General features: G+C 34.8%; 1 protein-coding gene across 1 annotated transcript; it reads left to right on the plus strand.

Moving 5' to 3' along the window:
• The first annotated feature begins 12,787 nt into the window (after positions 1-12,787).
• On the plus strand, positions 12,788-26,877 carry LOC124897957 (secreted acidic protein 1A-like). The gene is made up of 3 exons (XM_047411579.1): positions 12,788-12,919; positions 26,389-26,560; positions 26,621-26,877. The coding sequence occupies exons 1-3, from the start codon at positions 12,788-12,790 to the stop codon at positions 26,875-26,877; spliced, it is 561 nt and encodes a 186-aa protein (XP_047267535.1).
• The last annotated feature ends 933 nt before the right edge of the window (positions 26,878-27,810 follow it).

A 27,810-nucleotide genomic window follows, 5' to 3' on the forward strand; every position in this document is an offset into this window, starting at 1 on the left:
GCTGGCTATTAGCGCCGTTTTGTTGAGGATTTCTCCTCTATAGTGTCTCCTATGACTCGGTTGACCCAAAAGAAAGTGAAGTTCTTATGGTCCGAATCTTGTGAGAAGAGTTTTCAGGAGTTGAAGACTCGACTCACTTCAGCCCCTATTTTGACTTTGCCTGATGGTGTTGATGGTTTTGTGGTGTACTGTGATGCTTCGAGAGTTGGTTTAGGTTGCGTATTAATGTAGAAGGGTAACGTGATAGCTTATGCTTCTACGCAGTTGAAACCCCATGAGAAAAAGTACCCCACCCATGACCTTGAGTTGGCTGCTATTGTGTTTGCTTTGAAAATATGGAGACACTATTTGATGGTGTCCATGTTGATGTTTTCACTAATCATAAGAATCTGTAGAATGTGTTTAACCAGAGAGAATTGAATCTTAGGCAGAGACGATGGTTAGAATTGTTAAAGGACTATGATATGAGTGTGTTGTACCATCCGGGTAAGGCTAATATTGTGGCGGATGCCCTAAGTAGAGTGTCCATGGGTAGTGTTTCGCATGTGGTAGAAGGTAAGAAAGAGTTGGCTCATGATGTACATCGTTTGCCTAGATTGGGGATTAAGTTGTTTGACTCTGCTGAAGGTAGTACAGGGGTTCAGAGTAGTTCTGAATCCTCCTTGGTTTTGGAAGTGAAGGAAAAACAATACTTAGATGCTAGTTTGGTTAGACTGAAGGAGTCAGCCAAGGACCAAAAAGTAGAGGTTTTATCCCAAGAGGGAGATGGTGTGTTGAGATTGCAGGGTAGATTGTGTGTCCCGAATGTTGATGATCTGAGATAGAGGATTATGGCTGAAGCACACGGGGTGCAATATTCTATTCATCCTGGTGCCACCAAGTTGTACTGAGACTTCTAGGAAATCTAGTGGCGGAGTGGCATGAAGAAAGATATAGCAGCGTTTGTAGCTGAGTGTGCAACATGCCAACAGGTTAAGGTTGAACACCAAAGACCTGGTGGTATGATGCAAGAGTTTAGTATTCCCACCTGAAAGTGGGAAGGGATAAATATAGACTTCGTGATTGGTTTACCTCCTTCCTGACACCATCATGATTCCATTTGGGTTGTGGTTGATAGGTTGACTAGGTCTGCTCATTTCTTGCCTGTTCATACTTTATATACTGCTGAGGATTATGCTAGATTGTATATTTGAGAGCTAGTCAGACTGCATGGAGTTCCCTTGTCTATCATTTCGGATAGGGGTACTCAGTTCACTTCGCAATTTTGGAAAGCTTTTCAGAAGGGTCTTGGTACCCAAGTGCTTTTGAGTTCTGCTTTTCATCCGCAGACCGATGGTCAGGCTGAGCAGACCATCCAGACCTTAGAGGATATGTTGAGAGCTTGTGCACTTGACTTTAAGGAAAGTTGGGATGGTCATATACCGTTGATAGAGTTTGCTTACAATAACAGTTCCCACTCTAGTATTGGCATGTCTCTATTTGAAGCCTTATATAGGAGGAAGTGTAGATCACCCATAGGTTGGTTTGAGGTGGGTGAAGCAGCTGTGAGTGGTCCTGATTCGGTATTTGAGGCTATGGAAAAAGTTAAGTTTATTAGGGAAAGGTTAAAAACTGCGCAGAGTCGTCAGAAGTCATATGCGGATGTTAGAAGGAGAGACCTTGAGTTTGAAGTTTGTGACCTAGTGTATCTGCAAATTTCACCCATGAGGGGGGTGAAAAGATTCGAAAAGAAGGGTAAACTTAGTCCCCGTTATGTTGGTCCTTACAAAATTCTTAGTCGTGTTGGTAAGGTAGCTTATGAGGTCGAGTTGCCTTCCGAGTTGTCCTCTGTTCATCCAATATTCCATGTCTCCATGCTTAGAAAGCATATTAGCGATGTTGTGGTAGTGGATTCCTCTGTGAGTGCTGACATTCAAGAAAATCTTTCTTTTGATGAGATTCCTGTTGAGATTCTTGATTTCAGTGTCCGAAGACTAAGGAACAAAGAAGTTCCCTTGGTCAAGGTGTTGTGGCAAAACCAATCTGTTGAGGGTATAACTTGGGAAGCTGAGGCAGATATGCGATCCAAGTACCCACACCTATTTTCCACGAAATCCGATCAAACCGAAGGTACCGTTCTTTCCGCAACCATGCACTTTTGATAAAAGTTGCAGCAGTTCAGTTGTCATTTATTATGTGTTCAGCTGTAGTTTCTTGAATTTAGGCATTCTATGTTGCATTCGGAGTGAGAAACGAAGTGGTGATGAGTCTAACGAATGGTTTCAGCTGTAAACTCTATTCCCTATCTAATCTTGGCATGTCTAGTGCCATTCGAGGATGAATGTTTCCAAGGGAGGGATGATGTAATACCCCGGGAAATTTTTCGTTGAAATTTTGTGCGTAAATATGTTGGGTTATATTTTCTAGAATGAATTATAAATTTTTCGTGAGGGATGTATTATATTATTACCCACCATTGCGTAGAGTATACAATAAGCTTTCCAACGATATATGAATTATCCAAAATGGACACCCGAGCAACGAGTTATGAACATTCCGATCGAACCGTGAATAGTAGTGAACAGTAAAACGTGCAGGAAAAAGTACTGAGGCCTGGCGTATTTTTGCTCCAATTTGAAACAATCATAACTCCTTGTACGTAATGATATGAGTGATATACTATATATCAATGGAAATCTCTTCGAGTCCTCTTTCCAATGAAATTGGTTTCATCCAATTTTTTTATCGAAGCAAAAAGTTATGGTCGATCTACTTCAGCCTATCAAAAGGGAATTTTTGGGTCAACTTCAAACGATCATAACTCCTCATACACAATGATCTGGGTGATATATTATATATCAACGGAAAGATATGAGAGTCCTCTTTCTAATGAAATTGGTTTCATCCAATTTTTATATCGGAGTAAAACTTTATGGTTAATCTAATTCGGAATATCAAAACAGTCCACCAAAGAACAAATTCAAAAATTATTTGATTTTTAGGGGTGTTTTGGTCATTCCCCCTCACCCAAAATCCGTCCAAACCCTATATGAAAGCCTATTAGAAGCACTATATATTATATTTCATCAAATTCCCTCAAAAAGAAAACCCTAAGCTCCTACATCCAACTTCAAGAACCTCCAAAGTTCACCATTAATTCTGCAAATTTATTCAAGATTCCAAGTTCCTAGTTCAAGAACTTCAAGAACCTCCATAGTTCACCATTAATTTTGCAAATTTATTCAAGATTCCAAGTTCCTATTTCAAGAACTCCAAGAACCATCATTCAATGGCACGATTAACATCTCAAAAGCGAGTATCGATTTAAAGTTTATCATTCAAGTAATGTGGGGTTTTTCAAGAAGAACTCTCTTTCGTTCTTATGTCCAAAAGTAATTTTCTTTATAAAGACATGATTTTTATTTGATTTTTACGAATTTAAAGCATGAACCCATATATTATGATGATTATTATGAAATCTTGATGTTTATGATTTTGAAAGATGAATTTACATGTGTGGAGATATAAAGCATGAATCTTGAATGATATTTATCATGATTTTTATATTTTGATCATGATCCCCATTGGAAATTGTGTTTTTTTTTAGAAAGTGTGTGTTATAAGCACAGTGATGTTGAATATTTGATATATTTTGAATGATTTGACCTTTTGGTCTTAATGAAGCTGTTTTGTACTCGAGTGTGAAAGAAATCCACAACGTGGTTGATTTTGATAGGTGGGAAGCATTATGGCTCCTGATGTATATTTATATATTACTGAAATTGTTTTGTTGTGGATTGTCTTTGAAATGATCTGAGCTAAGTCCGGGAGAAATCATTAGGACCGAGTGGGAGTTATAAAGTGACCTTACTTCCCTAGAACTACGTACCTCTGCAGGAGTGAGCCTGAGGCTGATTTATATAGTAATCACTAGTTTGTGTGGATTTGATATCTATAGTCCTACTTCGATGGCAAGGATAGGACGGCTCTCCCCAACATGGGTTGTACGTTGGACTCCATGTAGCTCACATGGTTTATGTTGGTTATAGGATCTCCCAGTATGTGTGTGTTTCCTTGTGTCTATGGTGAATGGTGAAGTGATTTGAAAGTGGAATTGTGAAATTTATTCTTTCGAAAGATTTAAATGATATTTACATTATGAGAATTGATATTCTTAATGAACTGAAAGTGATTGACAAATTATATGATGACTGATATGTGCTATTGTACTTATTTCATCCTCTCATGATTATGATGATTTGCTTCGGGCGATGTGAGTCTTTCATACATCCTGTATATTTCTTATAAATATTTATGATAATAATGTTTATACAACTGCATACACCCCCATATACTCGGTTCCTTTCTATGGTACTGACCCACATCTTCGGATGTGGGCTGTATTTTCTCGGAATATAGGTTCAGGTGCTCAGTTCTAGATTCGACAATGATTCTTTGGGCACGCTATTCTACATCCTCTATTGTGGTGAGTCCTCATGTTCTGAGGATGTGATGTCTGATGTTGGTTTCACGGAATTGTTTACATTTGATAACTGAGTATGACTCAGTTGGGGCATGTCTCAATGGCTTGCTGGTTTTATTGATTTTCTTATAGGCTTTTTAGACTAGTATAGATGTTGAGAGTTGACTAAGAAGTCATATTTTGTTATCTTTCTGAAATTCTTTTATTCTTGGATGATGATTACTCTATTGATATTTAAGGGTTATATACGAAAAGCCCGTTGATTTGTGTTGAACTGAATGAAAATGGCTCAAAGGGTTAGCTTGGGGCTACTCGTAGCCTCAAGCACCGTGTGATGCTCCGGGACCCGTTTTTCGGGGTGTTACAGGATACAACCCCAAATCTCCACTAAGTATTACTAATGTTAACCAAATATTATAGTCGATAAACAAGATTCCTTACTCTAATCTGAAATGTTGATGGAAAAACATAGATATAAAACCCAAGAGTCAATATCAAGTGGACCATACAGTACTAAAGTAATCTAAGGTCCACGTTCTATAAAAGGGGTTCTATTCTATACTAATTACTTTATGGGATTTCTATGTTAGCTAAAGCAGCATAAGGAACCCATTCTAAAGTAAGCAACTACACAAACAAAGCTAATCTTCTAATTCTAATTCCAAGGATATATGTTATGCCAAAAATACCTAAACTAGGAATTCTAAAACATCATTCTAGTCTAAGGCTCCTAAAAAAATCATAGAATTATGGAACAAAGAAATAACCTTAAAGTCGTCATACATACCCCTATCTAGCATGCAATCTATACAATACATTATCTTGTAGATCAAAGTAAAAAACAGTCTACCTAAATGCAAAACAACAGCCACAACCATCCACGAGCTGCTTGATCCCTCTACTCAGTCTTTGGATCCGACGCTACTATGAAAAATGTAATATATACATCAGTACAAGTGAAATAAGACTGATATTACAATAAAAAATACTAAGACATAAATTATGTCAGAATCGGTCCATGGAACCTACATAAAAATTTCAGTAATTGAATTTGTCATTAGGTCCTATTTAGGCTCAAATCTGACCCAACTATTCAAAAATTAAGATCAAATGGTGTCCCTATTTAGGCTCAAATCTAACCCAACTATTCAAGAAAACTAAACTCCATAATTAAGAATTAAGGAAATTTAGGGGGGGAAATCATAAGAATAAAAGGAAAAAGGAACAAGGGGCAACAAATTTCAAAGCTTTTAGGTTCTGTAATGGAGGGAGAATGAATTCAAAATAGCTGAAGAGGCGAAGTCCATAAATATAAACTCGCAAGTGACTACTAAATGAGTCACTAAGTTGATAAAGTGGTATGTTCGGTAGGGGAAAAAATTCCAGTAAAGCAAAACATTGATTCGGCAACATACGTTAAAGTGGAAAAGTGCCACTATAGCAGCCCCTCGAGCACCAAATGCACCAGCAATTTTTCCAAGTTGAAAATCTTCAAAATGGGTCCTTAGGATTAGTTTAAAATTCCATGAACATAAATGAACTATTCTATCATACAAAATATAGTGTTTCACACTTAGTAGAACCATCAAAATTTCTAATAGAGATCATTTCAACAAAATATGGGCCCCGCACTCAATGTTCCAATTCACCAAATTCCTTTTAATAGCCAAAAATGAGTCTGAAAGCCTCAAAACTTATAGCAAAGATCCCCTAGCCTAAAATCTGCATTCTAAAGCTAAGGGACTGTTAAAATATTTATTTGAGGTCATTTAATAGAAATATTGGTCGAAGACCAATTTCTCAACTTTAAAATATCCAAAATAGGTAATGGGATTTAAAACCTAATCGAATTTCCCCACAAATCAAACCACTGGTTCCAGTAGGTCATAAAAGTCTTCGAGGTAGCCATAGAAAGATTCAAAAGATGAAAAATACATGAAAAGGAAGAAAATGAGCTGGAGGATAATTACATGTATTTTAGTTATATTGCATATTTGATTTTGATTTTTTGATACACTCAATAATTGGAAAAAAATTTATTTTCTTATTCAAGATTTGAACATCCTTCTTGAAATTTCTGGCTATGGCATTAGTTATACATATGAATATATCTAACTTGTTTGGGTATTAGCGTAAGCATGTTTTAAATTATACCACTAATTCCACTTATGAATATATTTTTACTATGTTTATATATTAGTGTCAGTATGTCTTAACTATGTTTTAATTAGTTCTTACTTCTTTTAAAGAAAGAAAAACTAACCCTCAATCTTATTAAGAAAATGGGTCTTAAATCAAATTATGGTGATAAAAGTACCTACTTACCTACTCGGGGGTTTGGGCCACAGGTGACAAAAGAGTTTTAAAATGAGGTGTAGGTGACATAATTCTTAATTATTAGGTGTAGGTGACAATTACTTTATTATGGATTAAAAAAGTTGGGGATGTTTGAAAGTAACCCAAAAGTTTTTAAATTTACACTTTGATCCAAATGTTAGCCTATATAACGAAAAACGGAGGAAAAAAAGGCGTCTTTCTCTCTATTCTCACCCATTGTTATTTTCTCTCTCTTAGCAATTTTTGTTGTTTATTGTTGCTGGTGCTTCATTCATCATCTTTTGCTTCATTATCATCATCTTCTACTTAATTATTATCTTTATCTTGTTCTTGTTGACCATTTGTTGTTGTTGTTATTACTGTTACTGTTGCTATTTGACCAATTTCTTAGGTCAAATTTTGTTTCTAACATCACTTTCCACTTGGCATTACTTCATAGGAGACGTTGGTAAGTCAAATTATGATTTTTAGTTGAATTTTTCATTTGGGTAATTGCTATTGTGTTGTTGTTTTCCAAAAATGGATAGAACCCAATCATGAATCCAACATAAAATCCATCTATTTAAATAGATAAATCATCTGTTGCGACAGATAAGACATCTGTTTCAATGGAAGACTGATATGTTAGATCCATGTTTAAACATATGGGTTATCTGTTGCAATATTTTACATATATGTTACAACAGATTAGTTAACTATTGCAACAGAACCTGAACACGATTCCAACATAGGTTACAACAGATTAATAACCTATTGCAACAAGTAAGTCATCTGTCGCAATAGGTTAATTATCTGTTGCAGCTGTTACTCATATGTTGGAATTAACTTCAAAGGTAATTTAGTTATAAAATCAATTCCAACAGGCGATTCATCTATTACAACAAATATTCACACCCGTAACATGAATCCCAACAGGTAAGAATTTGTTGTAACTCATCACTTACCTGTTGCAACAGATAACACATCTATTGGGATTCATTCACGGCACTATGAAATCACTATCAACTTTTTAGAACAAATGACTTTATTTAGGCACCACTAATGGAGGGATTAATAACAATAGGGGTGGATTGTCATGGTCAATGGGTCGAGAAGAGCAATCAATATGTATGGCATTGGAAGGAGGGTGAAATGCTATAGACGATAGCTATGATAGTTCAAAGTGATATTTCATATGATGATTTTGTGAACTTAATCATCAGTTTTTATGGACTGAATTGTCAATCGGAAGAATTTGCCATCAGCTACACGCACAGCTCCTTTGAAAATCAGAGGGTACTGCCTTTCAAGATAACCAATCTGGTTCGATTGTATTCTTATCTAAGTGATTCAACTAGGCCGGTGTTAAGGGTGCACATGGTTGAAAATATGAGAGAGAATGAGAACTAGAATGTAGAAGAAGAAAAAGAAAAAGAAGACTTCTTTAATGATAGGTTGGATGATCTAGATATAAATATTCTAGATGATGATCAAACATCTATGCCCATTAACGCAACCAATACGATGTGCAGTTCTTCTCAATCGACACAATCTGGAAATCTTCAAGACGACAAGATCGGCTTTTTTATTGAAATGTGATTCAAAGACAAGAATGAACTATCTAACACATTCTTTTTTTCTTGCTTGAAAAAAATTTTCAGAATAAAGAAGGTGATTAATTCGAGCAGTGTCTTTTGCTTCAAATGTGCTAATTCAAACTGCAATTGGTGGTTGAGAGCGGTAAAGTATGCAAGTTCTAACAGATTCATCATTCATAAACATGAAAAGCATCACACATGTGGTTCGGAGAACATCTCGGGCCAAAATCCTCACGCTACGGTAAAGGTCCTCAGTGAATATTTCAGGAGTAGTTTCCCCGATGGTAAAGCCCTTCAACAAGGCTTATGGCTAATCAACTCCTTACGAATTTGGGTATCCTAGTCAGTTCTTGGAAGGTATATACGGCCATGAGGATTTCCAAGGACCTGGTTCGGGGGACACTCGAGCATAGGTATAAAGTCTTGCATGCTTACCATTACATTATTGAGTCTACGAATCTCGTAAGCAAGACAACATTGCATCTGGATGAAAATGGAAGGTTCAAGTACCTTTTTATATCCTATGGTGCTTGGATTCAAGGTTTTCGACATTTGAGAAAAGACATAGCCATCGATGGTACCTTATTGAGGAGCAGGTATAATGGAGTTCTGCTAGAGGTGGTGGCTCAGGATGTAGAGAATCACATCTTTTCTGTCGGTTTTTGTGTAGCGGACAAGGAATGTGATGCCTCTTATGAATTATTTTTGAACAACTGCGACGCTGCATTAAAGATACCAAAGATTTATGTTTTGTATCGGATAGGCATCCAAGTATTCCAAAGATAGGTTCACTTTTCTTCACTGTAGCTTACTTTGGTTGTTGTATCAGGCATCTTGGAGAGAACATTCGAAACAACTATCACAACAAAAGGGTAGTCACCCTTTTTTATAGAGAAGTTAAAGCATATAGTCGAGAGGAGTTTTTAGACTATTTCAATCAAATAGCGGATGTGAATCCCAAGGTAGAAGAATTTCTTGCACGTGCCAGTTTTGATAGATAGAGCCAAACATTCTGTCCAGCAAACATGGTACATTCTTACGAATTTAATGTCGTGTTCGATTTACAAGTTTAGTTTGATGTCGTACTAAGTTATTCTTTTCTCTAGGTACAATATTATGACATCAAACATAACTGAATCGGTGAATTCATTGTGTGGCGATGAAAGAGAATTTCCCATCAAGGATATGTTTGAAAAAATAAGAGAGAAATATAGAAATTTTTTTAATGAAAGGCGTGTGTAGTTCAAGTGTCCAGAAAAAAATACCCAATTTGTTCTTGAAATCAAAAAGAAAATATTAATGAACATCAGTTTGGTAAATAGGTTATTCTCTCATAAAATAGCAGATTACAAATTTTGTATCACCGGTCATGGTGATGCTGCCACGGTCGATCTTCAAACAAGATCTTGTATGTGTAGAGTTTTTGAATTCGACAAAATACCTTGTCCACATGCTATGGCAGACCTTCGAGCTCAATACGGCCATAAATATAGAACTGATGTTTACAAGTACTCCTCTCAATATTATTCGGTGGAAAAATATGAAATGACATATAGTTTCCATATTACTTCAGTGCCTCTCGAAGAATCTTGGGTTGTTCCAGTAGAGCTTATGGGGGGATTAATACCTCATCCATATATTGACCCGAGCACTATCAAACCAGGATGAAAGCCATATAAAAGAAGGTGTGAAGTTAGAGAATCATTTCATCAAGAGGAAACAAGTGCTCTATATGTAAGTGTACAGGCCCCAAAAAACTACATGCTCGAATCATAATCCACCATGATCGTTGTAATTGTAGAAACTTGTGTTGTTGTTTGCTTGTTTGTTGTGGACTTTTGTATATTTAACTCATTATTTTTAACCTAATGTTATCATTTATCATATATAAATTGTCTTTTTTTTAATTAACTTCTGCATCAATAAAATGAGGCAAAACATGAACTAAATAATATAGTAGACCACAATTATTCTCAATAGTTGCACAAACAACTGGAATGCTTTCCTCCAACAGATGAAAATCTATCAAAACAGATGGATAATCTGTTCAAACCCAACAGATGACCAATCGGTTCCAAAAAACTCAAAAACCAAAATTGCTAGTGCTACTGGATTCAACATTTCCTCCAACTATCATCATGTTAACATGTATTAGATTAGAAGAAATAGACAGAATGAAAATTGAATAAGAATTAAAATGCCAAAGTCTGACTAAAAGTAAATTTTTCATTAAATGAAAAATAAAATACATTAGGTGTAGATCCGATATACAAAAATTAAAATACATACGCTAAAAGAAAAAACACATTCTAATTATTATTATTACCATCATCATCATTAATTAAAGCTGGCCTATCAACTCACAGCAATAGGGCTCTCATCAGCCTCTGCATCTCTCTAAACATTGTTGCTCTCACAGCGACCAACTCGCTCTGCAGGTCATTAACCTTCCTTTGAAGTTCCCGCACTATGTCACGTTGAATAGCAATGTCTGGAAAAGGATCAACCATATCTAGAAACGCATGAATTTACAGATGTAAAGAAAAATATTCATAATGTAATACAACGTATACGACCAACTTGTAAATTTATGCCAGAAAAAAACTTACCTCAATGAGAAAGAAATATGCTCTTTGAAGAGAAGTGGTTGAAGATGTCACACGAAAGGAAAAAATGCAAGAAATAAATAGAGTTGAATGAAGATTAATGAGGGACCTATAATATAATCTGGACGTGTTAGGCCGAAAGGCAGGATTGTTTAGCTCCATTGTATTAATTACATTGAAACTGGTGGCATTTTGTTTTCTATGAATAGTCGTGACTTTTTATTTTACACTAATTACTTCTCACCTTTTTATAGCGGTTTGAGACTCGATAAAAGCCGTTATTATTGAGTTGTTGCAATAGATCATCTAATTATTTTAATAGATTTAGCATCTGTTGCAATAGATGGATGGATTAAATATGGAACAGACGGCTGTCAAAACAGATTTACCATCTGTTGCAATAGATGGTTTGTATATGCAACAAATAAGACATCTAATGCAACTTATGTATTATTTGTTGCAACAGATGGACAATATGTATAAGTTGGAGGAAATGTTTTGAATTCTTCTGACAGTTGATTCATCAGTTTCAGTTTTAACAGATAGAGTATTCGGTTTATTAGCTGTTTTGAATGTGTTAGATAAAAAGTCTTCACCTCTTTTTAATAGTCCCTCCATTATGTATTACTTGGGCCCTATGGGCTTGGCACACCAATTAATAAAAATATAAATTAGGTAATTATTTTACCAAATTGGCCTTATTAATTATGATTAGAAAGTATAAATGTGAATAATATACTTTATGTAGTCATTTAATAATAGGGGTAATCTTGGAAGAATATAATAAAATTCTCTTGATTTTATAAATAGGAAAACTAAATGGAAACAAACATTTTTAGAAAGAAGTAATCACATGCGTGCAGATTAATTAAAAAAAAAGTCAGGTCTATCAAAATATATTTACCATCTGTTGCAACATATAGACTATCTATTGCGACAGATGGACCATATGTTGGAGGAGATGTTTTGATTGCTTCCAACAGCTGATTCTTCAGTTACAACAGATGGAGATTTCAATTTATCAACTGTTTTGTATGTGTTAAGATAAAAAGTCATGACTCTTCATACCTCTATTTTAATATTCATCACATTCATACAGGTGAATAAACAACACTGACATGTACTAATGGGGTAGGAAGAATAAGATGCGTGTAATGGATCCCATTTTCATGCATGCGAGTTATGTATATTATTGATCAGGCTACCGTGAAGATACACATAAAGTGCAATGATTTGGTGAATGCAGTTATTTACCGATTAGACACTGATCCTTCAAATAAGATCCTGAATTATACATTTTAGTTTGATAGGTGCAAACTGATAAGGCCGAAAGGTTCCAATATGGTGGTGTCGATACCCTTTTATAATTTAATGACACAATTCGTGCACTTATTTTTGTGTAAATTTTGGGGAAGGGTTCAAATTTTTGGTGGCAGTGTAAATATCTAATAGTGATTGGACCGATTTTAATGGAACAATGGACTTCTTGAAAGGCCTCCGAAGCCTTGCAATGTAGCAAAAAATGATAGAAACAATGAAAATTCCCCTGGTCCAAATTTATATAGATGGATTGGTGGTGGAGAATTTTTTACAATAGAAGGTGCTTAGGAGAATACCTATGCATGAAGGGAAAGGTGGAGAAGGCCATATATCATTTCAGACCTTGTTTAAGAGGAAACACAGGGTAGAAAGGAAAGTGTAGTGAAATTGGCTAATAAAATTCACATTAGAAATGAAAAAACTGGATGAGCTTCAATTGTGGAAGTGTATCAAAATATAAAAATCCGTCAGTTGATAAAAAAAAAATGGTCAACAGGATTGGAGTTGGACAAAGCACTTTGCTCGAGAATGCAACTAGAGAGTCTGGCTTCAATGAAGACTCTCACAAAGTGCAGGACAAGAACTCCAAGGAAAAAGTTTTGCGAGCATGTAAGGTGGTAAGATTGTCGGTCAAAATTAAAACCTACATGTCAATTAAGAACGACAATCTTACCACCTTCCATGCTCGCAAAGTTGCTTCCTTAGATTTCTAGTCCTGCATTTTGTGGGTCTTCGTTAAGGCCACGCTCGCTAATTGCAATCTCTAGCAAATTGACCAGCTCAATTCCTCTTGACCATTCTTCTTTTTCTTCAACGACTGATGGATTTTCACTTTTGGATACACTTTCACATTCGCATCTCATCCAGTTTTTTTATTTTTCATGTTAATTTTATAAGCTAATTTCTCTACACTTTCCTTCCGACCCTGTGTGTCCTCTTAAAAAAGTACTAAGATGATATATGGCCTTCTTAACCTCCCTCTTCCCGTACAGGTTTTCTCCCAAACACCTTCTTCTGTATAATAGTCTCCTCTAATAACCCATCCATATAAATTTGGACCAGGGTAATTTCTATTAGATCCATCGTTATTTGTTTCAGTGCAAGGCTTCGAAGGCCTTTCAACAAGTCCATTGCACCATTAAAACTGGTCCATTCACTATTGGATATTTACACTGCCATCAAAAACTTGAACCCTTCCCCAAACTTTACACAAAAACATGAGCATAAAACATTATTAAATTGTAATGGGGTATCGACACTAGCGTCTTGGTCTCTCATCTTTACCGGTTTGAACCTAACAATCTTAATTGTAAAATTCCATATCCTCTTTGAAGAATTAATGCCTAATAGGTAAAGAACAAACATTCACAAAATCACTGTACTAGATGTGTGTTTTCATGATACGTTGATCAGTAATATATACCTCCCACATATGAAGTGGTTCTATTTACAAGCAGTGCATTCCTCTAAACCCATCTTTACTCTAGCCTTTAATGCTGGCCGAGCAAAAATAGATCCAATTTGACTTCCTTTTGTCTGCAAACAGGAGAAATACATTTGATATCAAACAAGAGAAGAACAAAAAGAACATTACAAAAGGGTAACACAAAATTGAGTGAATCAACAGATGACCAATATGATGCAAAAGATTACCCATCTTTTCAACCGATGAGGCATCATTTGCAAAGGATGGATGACATGTTGAAACAGATGGGCCATCTGTTGGAATAAATCAAACCAGCCTTGCTACTTGTTTGATTTCTTCAAAAAGTTGCTCTGTCTTTTCCAACAGCTGATTCATCAGTTACAACAGTTGAGGAAACTGTTGCAACACCACCACCAACAACATCAACAACAAAGAAACAAACAAAATAACATCATATGTTCCAACACCATCCACAACACAAACATCACATGTTCCAACACAACTACCACCCCCAAGAACACCACCACCAAAGTATCAAACAAAAGACATAAAAAAAAAACTATACTGATAACAAAGCTTTTTAAGTTCTCCCAATAGATGACTTTTTTGCTTATTTTAATAAAAATAATGGTTCATTCATTCAAGACTTAAAATTCACCTTTCCTTTAATTTTCTTAATAAATAGCAAACTGGTAATGGGTAAATCATTAATACCAACAAATTTAAATATATAATTTAAATGACATACAAAAAAAGAAAACGAGATGAAAAGAGCAACTTTAAACTATACCTACAATGTCAAAAAAGCAAACGGATCAGAACATCCAGTTCAGTCGAGAAAAGATAATGATTGGTTGACATCCCAATGGATCCTCATCTGAAAGAAGAGAGAAAAGAGAGGAAAAAAGGAAACAACAAAGATAATTGAGAATTAAAAATAAAGAAGAGTTATGAGTTGAGTCTAAACTACTTTATGGCTGAAGGAGAGAGAGTTCTAGTTATGAGGGGTTTTAAATATTCATTAATAACTTTTGAGGGGCATGGGGAGATGGTGACATTGAAAAGACCCGATAAGAATACTAACTCAGGATATTTTTGAGTTTTCCAAGTAGTACTGAGTAATATTTTTTACTGCCTTAGTATTTTAACTATTTTATATCGAACAGGAAATACCAAAATTGCTTTATAAGAAAAAAGATATAAAAATATTTAAGTGCAACAGATGACTTAATTTGTTTGATAGTTTACAATAGATTCGTGATTTGTTGCAAAAAAATGACGTAATCTATTTGATAGTTTACAACATATGCGTAATATGTTGCAATATGTTACCTGATCTGTTTGATTTGATCCAACATAAAAGACATTTGTTGCAACAGGTTGAACATTTGTTTATAAATAATTAAATTGGGTTCATATGTTAGACTAATACCTTAATTAAATGTGAGTTCTCATAGGGTCAACTACAAATTCAATTGAGTCTTTTGTAAATTGAATAATGAAACGGTACTGTGTTTTTCTCAACCGGAGTCGGTGATCGATCACTCTGAGCCGAACTGATTCTTACTACCTCATCTGTTAGACTAATACCTTAATTGATTAATCTAGAACTAGGGTACTAATACCTTAATTGAATAATCTAGGACTAGGGGTATGTTCTCATAGGGTAAATTATCAATTAATCTAGGACTAGGGGTGAGTTCTCATAGGGTCAGCCACAATAGATGACAGCGCCTATTTGATAATTTGCAATATATATGTAATCTGTTGCGACATATGTCAATCTATTTGATAATTTACAACTGATAGGTAATCTGTCGCAATAGATGACCTAATCTATTTGATAATTTACATCAGATTTGAAATTTATTGTTACCTAATGTAATTGATAATTTACAACAGATAAGAAATATGATGCAACATGTTGAACATTTGTTTTTTAAAATTTCAATTGAGTTCATATGTTAGACTAATAGTACATAAATTGATTAATCTAGGACCAGGGGTGAGTTTTCACAGTGTCACCTCCTAGAGTACTCGATCAACTACAACTTTAATTATTTTTATACAATAATTGAATTACCCAATGGGCAATTGCATGATGAGAGGGTTAAAAATTATGCATATATTTTGTGATTTTAAAAATAATTAAGATCATTTCGGACCAAATTAACATTTTTAAAACTACTTTTCATTCTATTCCAAAATACAAATCAGCCCATACAAAACGTTTCATCATTTCAAATCTCGAGGTCTGGCTCTTTCTCTCACAATCTCACTTAATAATACAGTATAGACAACAACTACTCAATAAATTTGCTCAACCATCCATAAAAGATCACTTTTCTTCTCATATCTAACCACATAGGTGTTATTTTTTACTTCATTCTTGCTTGTACCAGTCGTTTTCTTTGTCTTCTTAGGAAACAGAGTTTGAGAACAGCTCTATATTTGTTTTTTTTTCTAAAAAATAAGGATTTTTAAGTTAATGATGAAAAATAAAACTTTTAGTTGTATTATCTTTAAGAATGGGTTTACAATTTTGGTTTTTAATGGTAAAATCATAGGAAGAACTTGAGAAATCCCTAGTTTCCATCGCTGTGTTCCATTGAATATCGTGGTATAGTTGGATCGTGTTAGTGGTGTTAGTGGTGGTGGTGTTTGTGGTCATCCAGGTGGCACCAGTGATGGCATTAGTTGGTGGTGTTTGTGGTGGTGTCGGTATTCATGGTATTTGTTTGTTTGTTGGCATGGGTTGGTGGTGTTTGTAGTGGTGGCTGTTGGTGTGTTGGTATTCGTGGTGTTTGAAATGTATTTTTTAAAATCTATGCATACATCAACTGTAATGTAATTTTTGTTTTTCTTTGTCTGTAGGTAAAATATGTCTCCCAAAAGAAAAGAAAGTGAAAGTGGATCAACGTCTAACCACTCAAAAAAAAGGCTACAGTACAGAGGGATTCGGAGGAGCTTCCTGAACAAACTCACTCAGAGAAAAGTGAAGCTGAGGAGATATGTGAAAACAATGTTGAGGGAGGTGGACAAGGGTCCATAGATGGTGATAAAGAAAATAAAAGTCAGAAAGAGGAGGAATTAGAGAGTCAGAATGATAAAGAGGATGATCATCAACATGATGATAATGGATCACCGATGAGGCGTGAGTTAATATCAACAACCCAGAATGATCTTGTAAAAACTTTTAGTATTGATAGGTTTCAATTTGCGATACCGATAAATGAACTAGAAGGAAAACAACTAACTGGTCAAATTATACGTAAATGTCAGATAGGGAAATTATTTGAACATTTTATGAAAATTATGAAGAACGAAAAAATAGGCGGACTTTTCAAGAATAGCTGGTTTGGATGCTTTATTGAGCTTCCTGAGGACCCCTCTGCCCATATTCGTTTCCCTATAACGATGGTATATGGTCTTCTCAAGCACAGGATCAAGTATGCGAGGATAATAAAGATCCGGAGGAGGGGGCAAACAGAAGATGGATGAAATATAGATCAACTACTATGGAATGCCTATTTGTTTTGTCTTGCAAGAGTTTGCCATAGTGACGGGATTGAAATGCCATCGTCCAGAAGGAGCACCATCTCGCAAAAAATCCAAGGCAAAAAAATGCAAGGGAAAAATAGATGGGTTGTTTGACATTGCTCGACGTGGCTACAAAGCATCCAATTTGTTGATAGATCTCGACGATAAAACTATACCAGAGTAGTACAGGGAGCAATTATGCTTAGTTTGATTTGCCCATTCGGTTATATTAACAAGAGACGTCAACAAGGTCATTGAAGATGATTTGTTGGCGCGTTATGAGGATTTTGATAAATTCAACAATTATCCCTAGGGATATGACAACTTCTACTTGACTGTCCTATATTTACTGACAAAGCTATCCTCAGGGATGACCACATTATATGGCTTTCCTTGGGCTTTCATGGTAAAATTAATCACTATTTTTACTCATCCATTAATTTATATTGAATATAGTTATTATGATTTTTTTTGCTTGCTTCCTGTTTACATTTTTTAGGCTTGGGCATTTGAAGTCATTCCTTCCCTCCGAAAGCAGTTAATGGATTACCCGGATGAGGTTTTTTATCCAAAGATGTTTTGGTGGTTAACTGTAAAGAGCAACACCAATATTAAGGAGGCTAATCTCTTTAACCCTCTGGATGATACAGTACGTCTTCTTCAAGTAAAACAATTCTACTAAGGATAAGAAAGATATTGAACAGATGTTATATCTGGTACAATAGATGTTATATCTGATGCACCAGATGGAATATCTGTTGCGACGGGGTATATCTTGCATCAGATTACCCATTTGTTACTTTGGTTCTATAAACCCGACTCCTAAAAGTTTAACCATCTACTATAAATTATACAACAGATGTTTAATCTGATAACATATCGTTCATCTTTTGCGACATACAGATCATCTGTTGCATAACATATTACCCGTCTTGTGTAGCTGTTGCAATAGATGATTGATATTTTTCATTAGATTATCCATGTGTTGCTCTGTTTCTCTGAACCAGACTCAAATGGATTTTAACCATATATTGCAAACTATGCAACATATGGGTCTTTTTTTTAAATGTAGCCCAACTGTGAAAATTATTATACTATAAGATATAAATGCATCTATTTTTTTTTATAGGTGTGCTTCCATGGATCATGCCTACTGAGGAGGAGTCGGTGATGACTTCTTATATTAATCTAGGTCATGTTGATACTATTTCGAACCCAATGGTGGAGTTAATAAAGAAGGAATTGGCTAGAGCAATAGCCATAAGAAGAGCAGTTAGGCAAGGTCAGCCTAATGTTGAGGCTCTTCATGACCAACCCTTTACTAAGGCAGATCCGGGTGCTTCTTTTGGTAGAGTTGTTGGTGTTGATGGCAGGCATGCTGATGCTGCTACCACTCATGATGATGAGCATGTTGATGCTCAAGAAAGAATAAATATGTTTGAAAACACCCCTTTTCTCCCTTACACAGGTCCCTCTCACCACTCTTTATCCTCGTGTTCTCATTGCGAATGTGATGAGTGCAAGGATAGACAAGATAAACTCTTTGAAAAAGTAAAGGCTATCTCTAAATCTATCGAGGAATTCAAATCCAAGAAGTGTGTCATACCATCCAAGAAGGTGAGAGAGCCACACACTCCTACAGTGTTGGTTAGGAGAAAGAAAAGACCAATTAGAGAAGTACTCTCTGCTCGAAAATCAAAAAAAATTGTAATTCCTCCTTATCCTAAAGTTGTTGAAGTTTAGGGGAAAATTAAGAAGGTGGACATATACGCAAAACTTGGCACAGAAGAGAAGAGGGATCTACGACAGGCCCAGAATGCAAAGCCAGGCTTACCAGATTGTCCCAGGCCTCCCTTTTCCCCTAAGACTTCCAGACTATGACTGGTATGTGTATTCTGTAGGAGGACAAGGCAAGTTTACTTTTCGTAGGCCAAGAATGCAAAGCCAGGCTCACCAGATTATCCCAGGCCTTCCTTTTCTCCCAAGACTTCCAAACTATGACTGATATGCGTATGCCGTATGAGGACAAGGCAAGTTTACTTTTCCTAACCTAGACCTTCTAATATACCCTATGAATAAGAAGTTACACAATAGATTTCATATCTATTGCAACAGCTGGGTATACTAGTGCAACTGGTTATGGTTCTGTTGCAACTTATTATCCATCTGTTGCATAAGTTGCATTGGATTATTGATTAAGAGAACCTTATGCAACAGATGGACCATCCTTTGCATCTTTACAATTACTAACCAATTTAAAAATTGACTTCTTATCTCACAACATAATTCTCTGCCTCTTAAGAAAAATGCAATTAACGTACCGGGAAGCTTATGACGCTGCCGATAGGATAATGGACCTAAACTTCTGCAAGAAGCTCAAGGATAGATACGATCTACTCAATAGAGAGGCGTCATCCCTTGGCGTGGGACTTGATTTTCTAGTTCCTACGTTGGTCTTGGATGAAGAAATGATGTTAAGATATGTTAGAGGGGACAGGCCAAATCCACACAGCAAGAGCTAGACTGAGGCAAAATTAATTGTTGCAGTCATTAGTGTGAATAGAATGCATTATCGGGCTGTTGAGATACTACTCGAGGAGGGAAATATCAATGTTTATGACTACAACGTACCTCTCATCGACGATTTTGATCTTTTTCTCCTCGTGGAGCCACTGATGGTGCTATTGCCCATCTTGTTGAGGGAGACTAAACTGATGAATCATTTGCCAAAGGAAGTGTTGATAAAGAAATTATGGGATTTTGAAGGTCAAAATAGGGGAATGATCCTTCCAAAAGATGATGCCGCTAAAGTGAGCGGCTCGCACGCTCTTGCACACATCGAATATTTGCTGACCGGCATAGAAATGGCCAAGCCAATGACTTTTCTATGCGACAACGCTTTGGTAAACCTACAAGAGGTCTGGTCTTATGGGGTACTAACTGGATGCTTGAAGTCAGTGCATATAGAAGAGCCTGTGAAATAGAAATTTTTAATTTCAAGTCACCCTTCTCTTTATTACATGTACATGTAGTGGAAATAATTTTTTTCTGATGAAAGTTGAGTTTTTTATAATGCAATAGATTAGATCGTCAATCTGTTGTAAAACATCTTTAATCCGTTCTGGCAGATAGTTTATCTTTTGTAATAGGTTGGTCATCTGTTGCATTACGCCGTTGTTATTTTTATGAATAATCTAATAATCTAAGTCTAATCTATTACCACATTGGGAAGACCTGTTTGATAATTTCCAACAAATGACCTAAATTTTTTAATATATGCCTAAATCTTTTTGATATTTTCTAACAGTTATGCTTGAATATCCATGTGCTCATCGACAACAAACCAGTAGCAAATACATACACCATCATGAAAATTTCATTAATTAGGCTTTAATATCCATGCACCTAACAACACCATACTAGTAGCAATAATGGCAACAATGTAGTATCTTCTTGCTCGATTTTGTTTCTCCTCAGAAGCCTTGAATTTGTTCAACAAACCCCAGATTACATGATTTGCTTGTGAAGGTTGTCGTTCTTCATACCAATCAAAGTAATCAGATCCACCTAATTTCTATAAAAAAGAGTACAAAATTACAAAATAATTACAAGTCAATAACTAATTAAGTAATTAAATAAAAAAGTATTAACTCTAAAATCTTATAAGTAAAAAACGTATGACCCAGATTTTGTTGAGTCCAAGAAGTCTTTAACAGAGCTTCATGACCGTACTTACAATATAAAAAATCTTTATCACAAAAAATAGTGAAAGATGCGCTTGACATTGTCAAGGTCAGTTGGAAAAAATAAAAGTAATAATTTGAAGAATTTGGATAGATAAAAGAATATGACAATGAAGAGGAAGATTTGGGAATTTAGGGTTAAATTTTAAGAGGAATATGAATATATAAGACAATGGGGGGGGGATGACCGTTGGGGGTCAAGTGATGGCAAGTCAGCGAAATATGCTAGACTGACACTGACACATTTGATGCCTATTTTATTTAATGTGTTTAAAATGAACATGTCTATTTGATGCCTATTTTATTTTACGTATTTTAACTCAACACCGTCTATGGGTTGCACCTTTTTTAATTCAATTCAATTCACTTTAACCTTTTTACATGTAGTGGTAATTTTTTATGTCCAACGAAAGTTGAATTTTTATAATACAACAGATTCTCTGTCTGTTGTAATAGTCATCCTACCTATTCTAACATATAGTTTATCTGTTGCTCATCTGTTGCATTATCTCGATAGTTTAATCTAAAGTCCATCTGTAGCAACAGTAGAAAGACCTGTTTGATAAATTCCAATAGATAACCTACCTCTTACAACATATGTATAAATCTGTTTGATTATTCTAATAGATGTGTCCTCTATTACAACAGATAAAATCCATCGGTTGCAATATATGTCTAAATCTGTTTGATTTTTTCAATAGATGTGTCGTCTATTGCAGTAGATACATTAACTGTTGCAATATTTTAATCTAGTATTCCTTTTAAATTAATAAGTTCAAATCTAAGGAATAAATAAAATTCGTAGACAAAATAAAATAAATCAAAGCCTTCATCAATTAGCAAAAATAAGTCAACGAATAAATGAAATGTAAAAACATTGTTCTGGGTATAGATATCAACAAATACATCAACAACAATTTAAGTATACTTCCAAGGATTGCTTTGACAGGCTCAAGCTATAAATATCTACTCAGTATGGACAAGTTGTTCTTCATCCGGTACTATGGAATTCAGCTTTGCTCATCGTGGATCTTTATTGTTGCTTGCGTACGGTTTTTGCGCTTTCTGTTCTCTGTATTTCTATAAAAAGAGTAGAATATTGTCAATGCTGTTTAGCATTAGCTTTTTCTACATCCACTTAGAAAGCCAGAATTGTTCAATGCTAATTACGAAGATATAACAAAATAGAAAAGGATAACTCATCTCTTCTAGAAAATCAAATAGGTCTTCCTTCCATTTTAAATTGTCCCAAATATATTATATTTCTATTGCAACAATGAATCAACTGTTGGGACAAATTTCTACATGAGAAAGACCCTGTGTGATAATTTTCAACGGATGAACCATCCATTGCAACATATGAATCATCTGTTGCAGCAGATAGGTTGTCTGTTAGTACAAATAAAAGTGTTACAAAGAGCTATTTGATTTACTAAAACAGACAAGACATATGTTTCACTAGATAAAGTATCTGGTGTAATAGGTTAGTCAACTGTTGCAATAGATGTATATATCTGTTTGATAATTTTCAGCAGATGTGTCATCTATTGAAACAGATATGTGTCTGTTTGTTTTGTCAGTTGGAAAACATATAATATATTCACTTTCTTCATCCCGCGCTGCTCTCCTTTGGACATTGTACGTTGCTCAGTGAAATACATAAATAGAGGAGTTACAATTTTACTTTTTTAGATGCCTGATAATGCCCTAGAAATCACTCTCCTTCTTCTCTTGGCCATAATCTCTAATGGAGCAGATGGAAATAAAATCTTATTTGTTGGAATGAGACCCCTTTTAGATGTCAATTCCTTTATAGAAGCAGTTAATGCATTAATAGCATTAATCACTACATCATGTTTCGCCCTGTAGTCTTGATATTTGTATGCAGAACATTCGCTAGGAGAGGCAAAATATGTATAACCAATATGATCATATTGATAATTGTTTGCTTTAAATACTGTAAGAGGAGTATCATTAGCATCAACATAAGCACCACTACCACCACCAACAGCCTCAGCAATAACAATAAGCCCACTCTCCAAAATTGTCTTTCTTGTAATGGTTGTTGCTCCAAACAATTCCATTTTTATTCCGTCGATGACCTTAGGGTTTGATAAAGTTTGCACAGATTATAAAGTAAGAAAAAATGGCATCTTCAACTCTAGATTGGTCGGAACTAGCGACGGATGCACATTCTAACATAAATCATTACATATATTAGAATGATGATTAGATCATTCAAAAAAACACTAATTAAAAGAAAAAATTAATTATAATTATACTTACTGCATCCTTCGGAGGGTTGGAAAGATCAATAAATTTTGTATTTTTATCAGTTTTGGCCAACAACCATCTCAAGATTCTTGGACAGGAAACTCCTTTCCGATAGTTTACTTGTTGTGTCAAATAAGGAATGGCTTCAAACGCCCAAGCCTATAAAATAACGCCAATAAATCAAAACCATTATTGAGCAAAAAAAATGAATGATAACATAATAGAAGAAAGAAACTTTTACCATGAAAGCCCATGGGAAGCCATATAAGTTGACTGTCTTTGGGGCTAATGGAGTGAACAAATATTTGACAGTTATTGTGAAGCTTTCATACCCCCATGGATAGCTGTTAAACATCTCAAGATCCTCGGAGTGCTTTATTAAACCGAGGCTTATGTTGTTGTTGGCGTCTCTCGCCCAAAGAATATTATGTACAAACCAAACCAAGATATTTTCCAAAGCAACTGTCCCTAAAATAAGCATCCAATTTTTGTTCTCAAAGTATTTTTTGAAAGGTGTCGAAATATTTTCCTATAGCTGACTTAATCACGAAATCACCCATTAAATCTGTGGCACCATGGCACTGCATTCTCACAGGATAACGATCAATGCTGAAGGCTTTGACCATCTCTTTGGTGAAATGTCTATTAGCATATGCATCATCTCTTTTGAAACATTCCTCTTCCCCGTGTTCATCATATTCTGCTCCCGATTGAGATAACGCTTGTAAAGCAAGCTCATAGTGTGGTGGATGTTGCTTAGTAGCTTTACTTGTTCCTTTACTTGGACTTGATTCAGTTTCTGTTCTTTTGGAAACCATATTATATAAAATTAACAGGAAAATAAAATAATATATTGTTATTAATTAATGCGTTGCTAAAAAGGATAACAGTAAATCAAACAAGTAAAACAGTAAAATAACAGTTGCAACAGATCACCAATCTATTGCACCAGGTAGTATATCTACTGCAGCATATAACCAAACTGTTGTAGCATATGAGTAATCTTTTGTAATAATACAAAACATATCACTCATCTTTTAAGATAGATGAATGGTCTGTTCAACAGATCACAAAACTGTTGTGACATCATCTGTTGTAACATATGAGCGATCTATTGGAACAGTTAAATAATCCATAGCAACGGCTGAGTAATCTGTTGCGACAATACAAAGCATATCACTCATCTGTTGAGAAAGATGAATGGTCTGTGCAACAGGTTACACATCCATTGCAACCCATAAGTGATCTGTTGGAACAGTTATCAACAGTCAATATTATTTATATTTCTTCCAATATAGGTTCGTCTATCGCGGCAGATAAATGATCAGTTGGAAAAATAATGTCTTAAACTTTTTCTGTAGAAAGAGTTGGTAGGATTTTATCCAACAGGAGGTTCATCTGTTACATCAGATTATTAATCTATTAAAAAAAGCAGCAATTTCACTATTTTTACCAAGAACAAGAACAGATCAAATCAAACTAAATTGTCCTTTTGTTTTTATAAACACAAATAATAAAAATCAAACTTCAAAAAAATACAACAATCAACAAAATATCATAATTCACTTCAAAAAGAGAAGAGAAGAAATACCAGAAATTAGGATTTTAATCAGACCGTATTTCAAATTAGTGCAATAAATATTGAAATTATTAACCAATACGATAAGAGAAGTTGGCTCAAGTTCCTCATTTTCTTCAAAACTAAAAAGGCCATAAATTTTTACTTGTGAAAGAAGAAAAGGAAAGTAAAGAATTCAAAGTTATTGTGGCCGGAGAGCAAGCTATCACGTCGATTGAAGTTTAAAAGGAACTCGAATCCCAACTATTTTTAGTCGGATGTTGAAGTCACCGAGGATTGAAATGAGAAATTTTGCAGAATAGTTGGTTGGGAGAGAGTTGAGAGAAGCTGTTGAGAGATAGATAAGAGACAGATTGATTGAATTAAAGAGGGGAACTCGAAGCCCAACTCTTTTTCGTCTGAGGTAGAAGTCGTTGGGAGTTGAAAGGAGAAATTTTGCAGAACTGTTGGCGGGAGAGAGTTGAGAGAAGCTGTCGAGAGAGGGGAGATAGTGGTTGATTTTGATTGAAGAGAGGTGTGGGTTGGGTTGATTTATATTTTTAAAAAGATTAGAAAGTTTTGAAAATATTAATCAAGTCCACAATTAACATAATCAAGTTTCCTAATGATGTTTGACCCTATCTATTGGTCAATGTCACCAATCCTTCATTCAAGACTTAAAAGACATCTTTCCTCCAATTTTCTTTACCTACTTGCCCAACTTAAAAAGAGATGGGTTCTCAATTTCTTTTTTTTTGGTAAGGGTTCTCAGTTTCTTAATTGTGAATTGTGATATTGTATGTGTATATTTTCCTATTTTTTGGATTTAAATTTACGTAACAATTGAAATTTTGAGAATTAATTTTTTATTTATAATTTTTTATATATTTTTAAAATATTTTAAATTGTTAATTATTTTTCTCGATAATATTTTATATCTAATTTTCAAATATATAAATTTAGAATAAAAATTTTCAAAGCTCCATGCCCAAAATCACGAACAAAGTCTATAAAGTTTGAACCTCAAAATTCCAACTATGCCACGTAAAAATGGGACATGAAAAAGTAGTATTATTTCATGCTTGACCCAAGTGGGCTGCAGTATCCGCATATGTTAAAACTTATGTATTTTTGTAAGGAAAACAAAGTGTATGTAAAGAAAAGTCTACAACTAGGCCCTGCGAAACATTTTCACTTATGCAGGTAGGTATTAATTATGGAAGAATAATAGAAAAGGGATAGTGGGAAATTGCATCTGTAGTTACAGGCTTCAAATTATATAACTTGGCTTTAAATCTAGTCTTGCATAATGTAAATATCCTTGGTCACAAAAAAACTATATTATTTAGAGTTATAAGATATGATAACCAGAGATGAATCCATTCACAAAGATAACTAATGCCAGGTATTAAACTATTCAAATAAAAATCAGGCATTCGATTTGACTTTTGAATATTTTTGTCAAAATGTATTACAAAAGAATCACTCAACAAAGACTAAGCTTTAAATAACTAATGGAGAATATATGTATCCTTAGCATCTTAGAAGAAGAATCCGGCAACAACTGCAACAACAAAGATAGATGAAACCGTCAAGGTTGTGGCACTGCTTGTAGTGGGTGCCTCGGCTGATGTGGTACTTGGTGTTGATGCTGAGTCACTTGTGGTGGTAGAGTCAGTGGAAGGCGAAGGGGGTGATGACACATCTTCATCATCGGGTGATTCTGCTGAGGTGGAGGAATTTGATTTTTGAGATGACGATGGTGAGTTAGCTTTAGGGGATGATGATGATGACGACGATGACTTGGGTGATTGGGTAGGTGCACTTCCACTGCTCTTACTTATTGGTGCAATTGAGGGGGATGTTGATGGTGAGCTTTTTGGTGATGATGATGAGGATGAAGATGGAGATAATGATGATGGGGATAAAGATGGAGATGATGATGGGGATAAAGATGGTGCGTTGCTTGGTGATGTGGCATCGGAAACCAACCCAGCAAAAGCAACAAACATGAGAGCGATAACAATCACTTGACGTGCCATTTTTTATTTATTCTATTAGAATTTTCTAAATTTTTTTTATGTTTGAAGAGAGGTTGATTATTCTTAAGGAATCGCAGTTCTTTCTCTAGCTGATTAGAGAAATACTGCACAACTTATGAAATATGAGAGTTAGAGAGGTAAATTTTATAGGGTATAGAACAACAAACATTACGGAGGGTGAAAGGACAATATTAGACCATTAAAAATTAATAGGTGATGAGAAAGAAAAGGAAAAAAAAAGTGGTTTACCATGCATAAACATATTATGAGAGCTCATTAAGGAGAGCCATGAATAATGAAATGTTTAAGTAGGAAAAAAGACCGAATTAATCATAATATTAACATCAAGTGTGTCCCTACCAAACAATAGAATAAGTAAGGAGACAACATTTAAAAGAAGAATTGTAAATCATATTAGTTGTTCGTATAAAAAATATGTGTACAGTCAATTTATCTATAAGGTATTTTTAGGCAAATTTTTATACATACAATCAATTCATCTATACGATTTAAGCGATAGATTAATGTTTGAATATTTTAGTTTGTAAATGTATAATTGATTATGAAAATATAATTATATTGTATAACTATTGTTTTAATATGGTTTCTTGTCGATTAAAATAAATCTATATTTGGGTCGGGCAGCCCGTATCTAGCTGGGGCAGCTTGGTTAAAACCTAGACATGAATGATATTGCTTTTGTGGTATTTTTTAAATATTATAATATTTGTAATACCTCATTATTAAGAAACTAGATAGGTATTTGCCCTGAGCACGGCCCAACACAATGGATTTTGATATAATTTTTTGTGAGAATCATACCATAACTTAAATTATCATAACTATTTAAAATCTCAATATTTTTAAATAATTACATATATCTTCAATTTTACTTATAAGCTTAAACACACCATGGAATAATATA

This window comes from Capsicum annuum, chromosome 4 (assembly GCF_002878395.1).
Source record: "Capsicum annuum cultivar UCD-10X-F1 chromosome 4, UCD10Xv1.1, whole genome shotgun sequence".
Lineage (NCBI taxonomy): Eukaryota > Viridiplantae > Streptophyta > Magnoliopsida > Solanales > Solanaceae > Capsicum > Capsicum annuum.

Coding starts and splice junctions, on each gene's coding strand:
- LOC124897957 (XM_047411579.1), top strand. CDS start 12,788: ATGGTCAACAGGATTGGAGTTGGACAAAGCACTTTGCTCGAGAATGCA. Junction 12,920..26,388: donor TTTTGCGAGCATGTAAGGTG/GTAAGATTGTCG, acceptor TTAGCATCTTAG/AAGAAGAATCCGGCAACAAC. Junction 26,561..26,620: donor TGACACATCTTCATCATCGG/GTGATTCTGCTG, acceptor AGTTAGCTTTAG/GGGATGATGATGATGACGAC.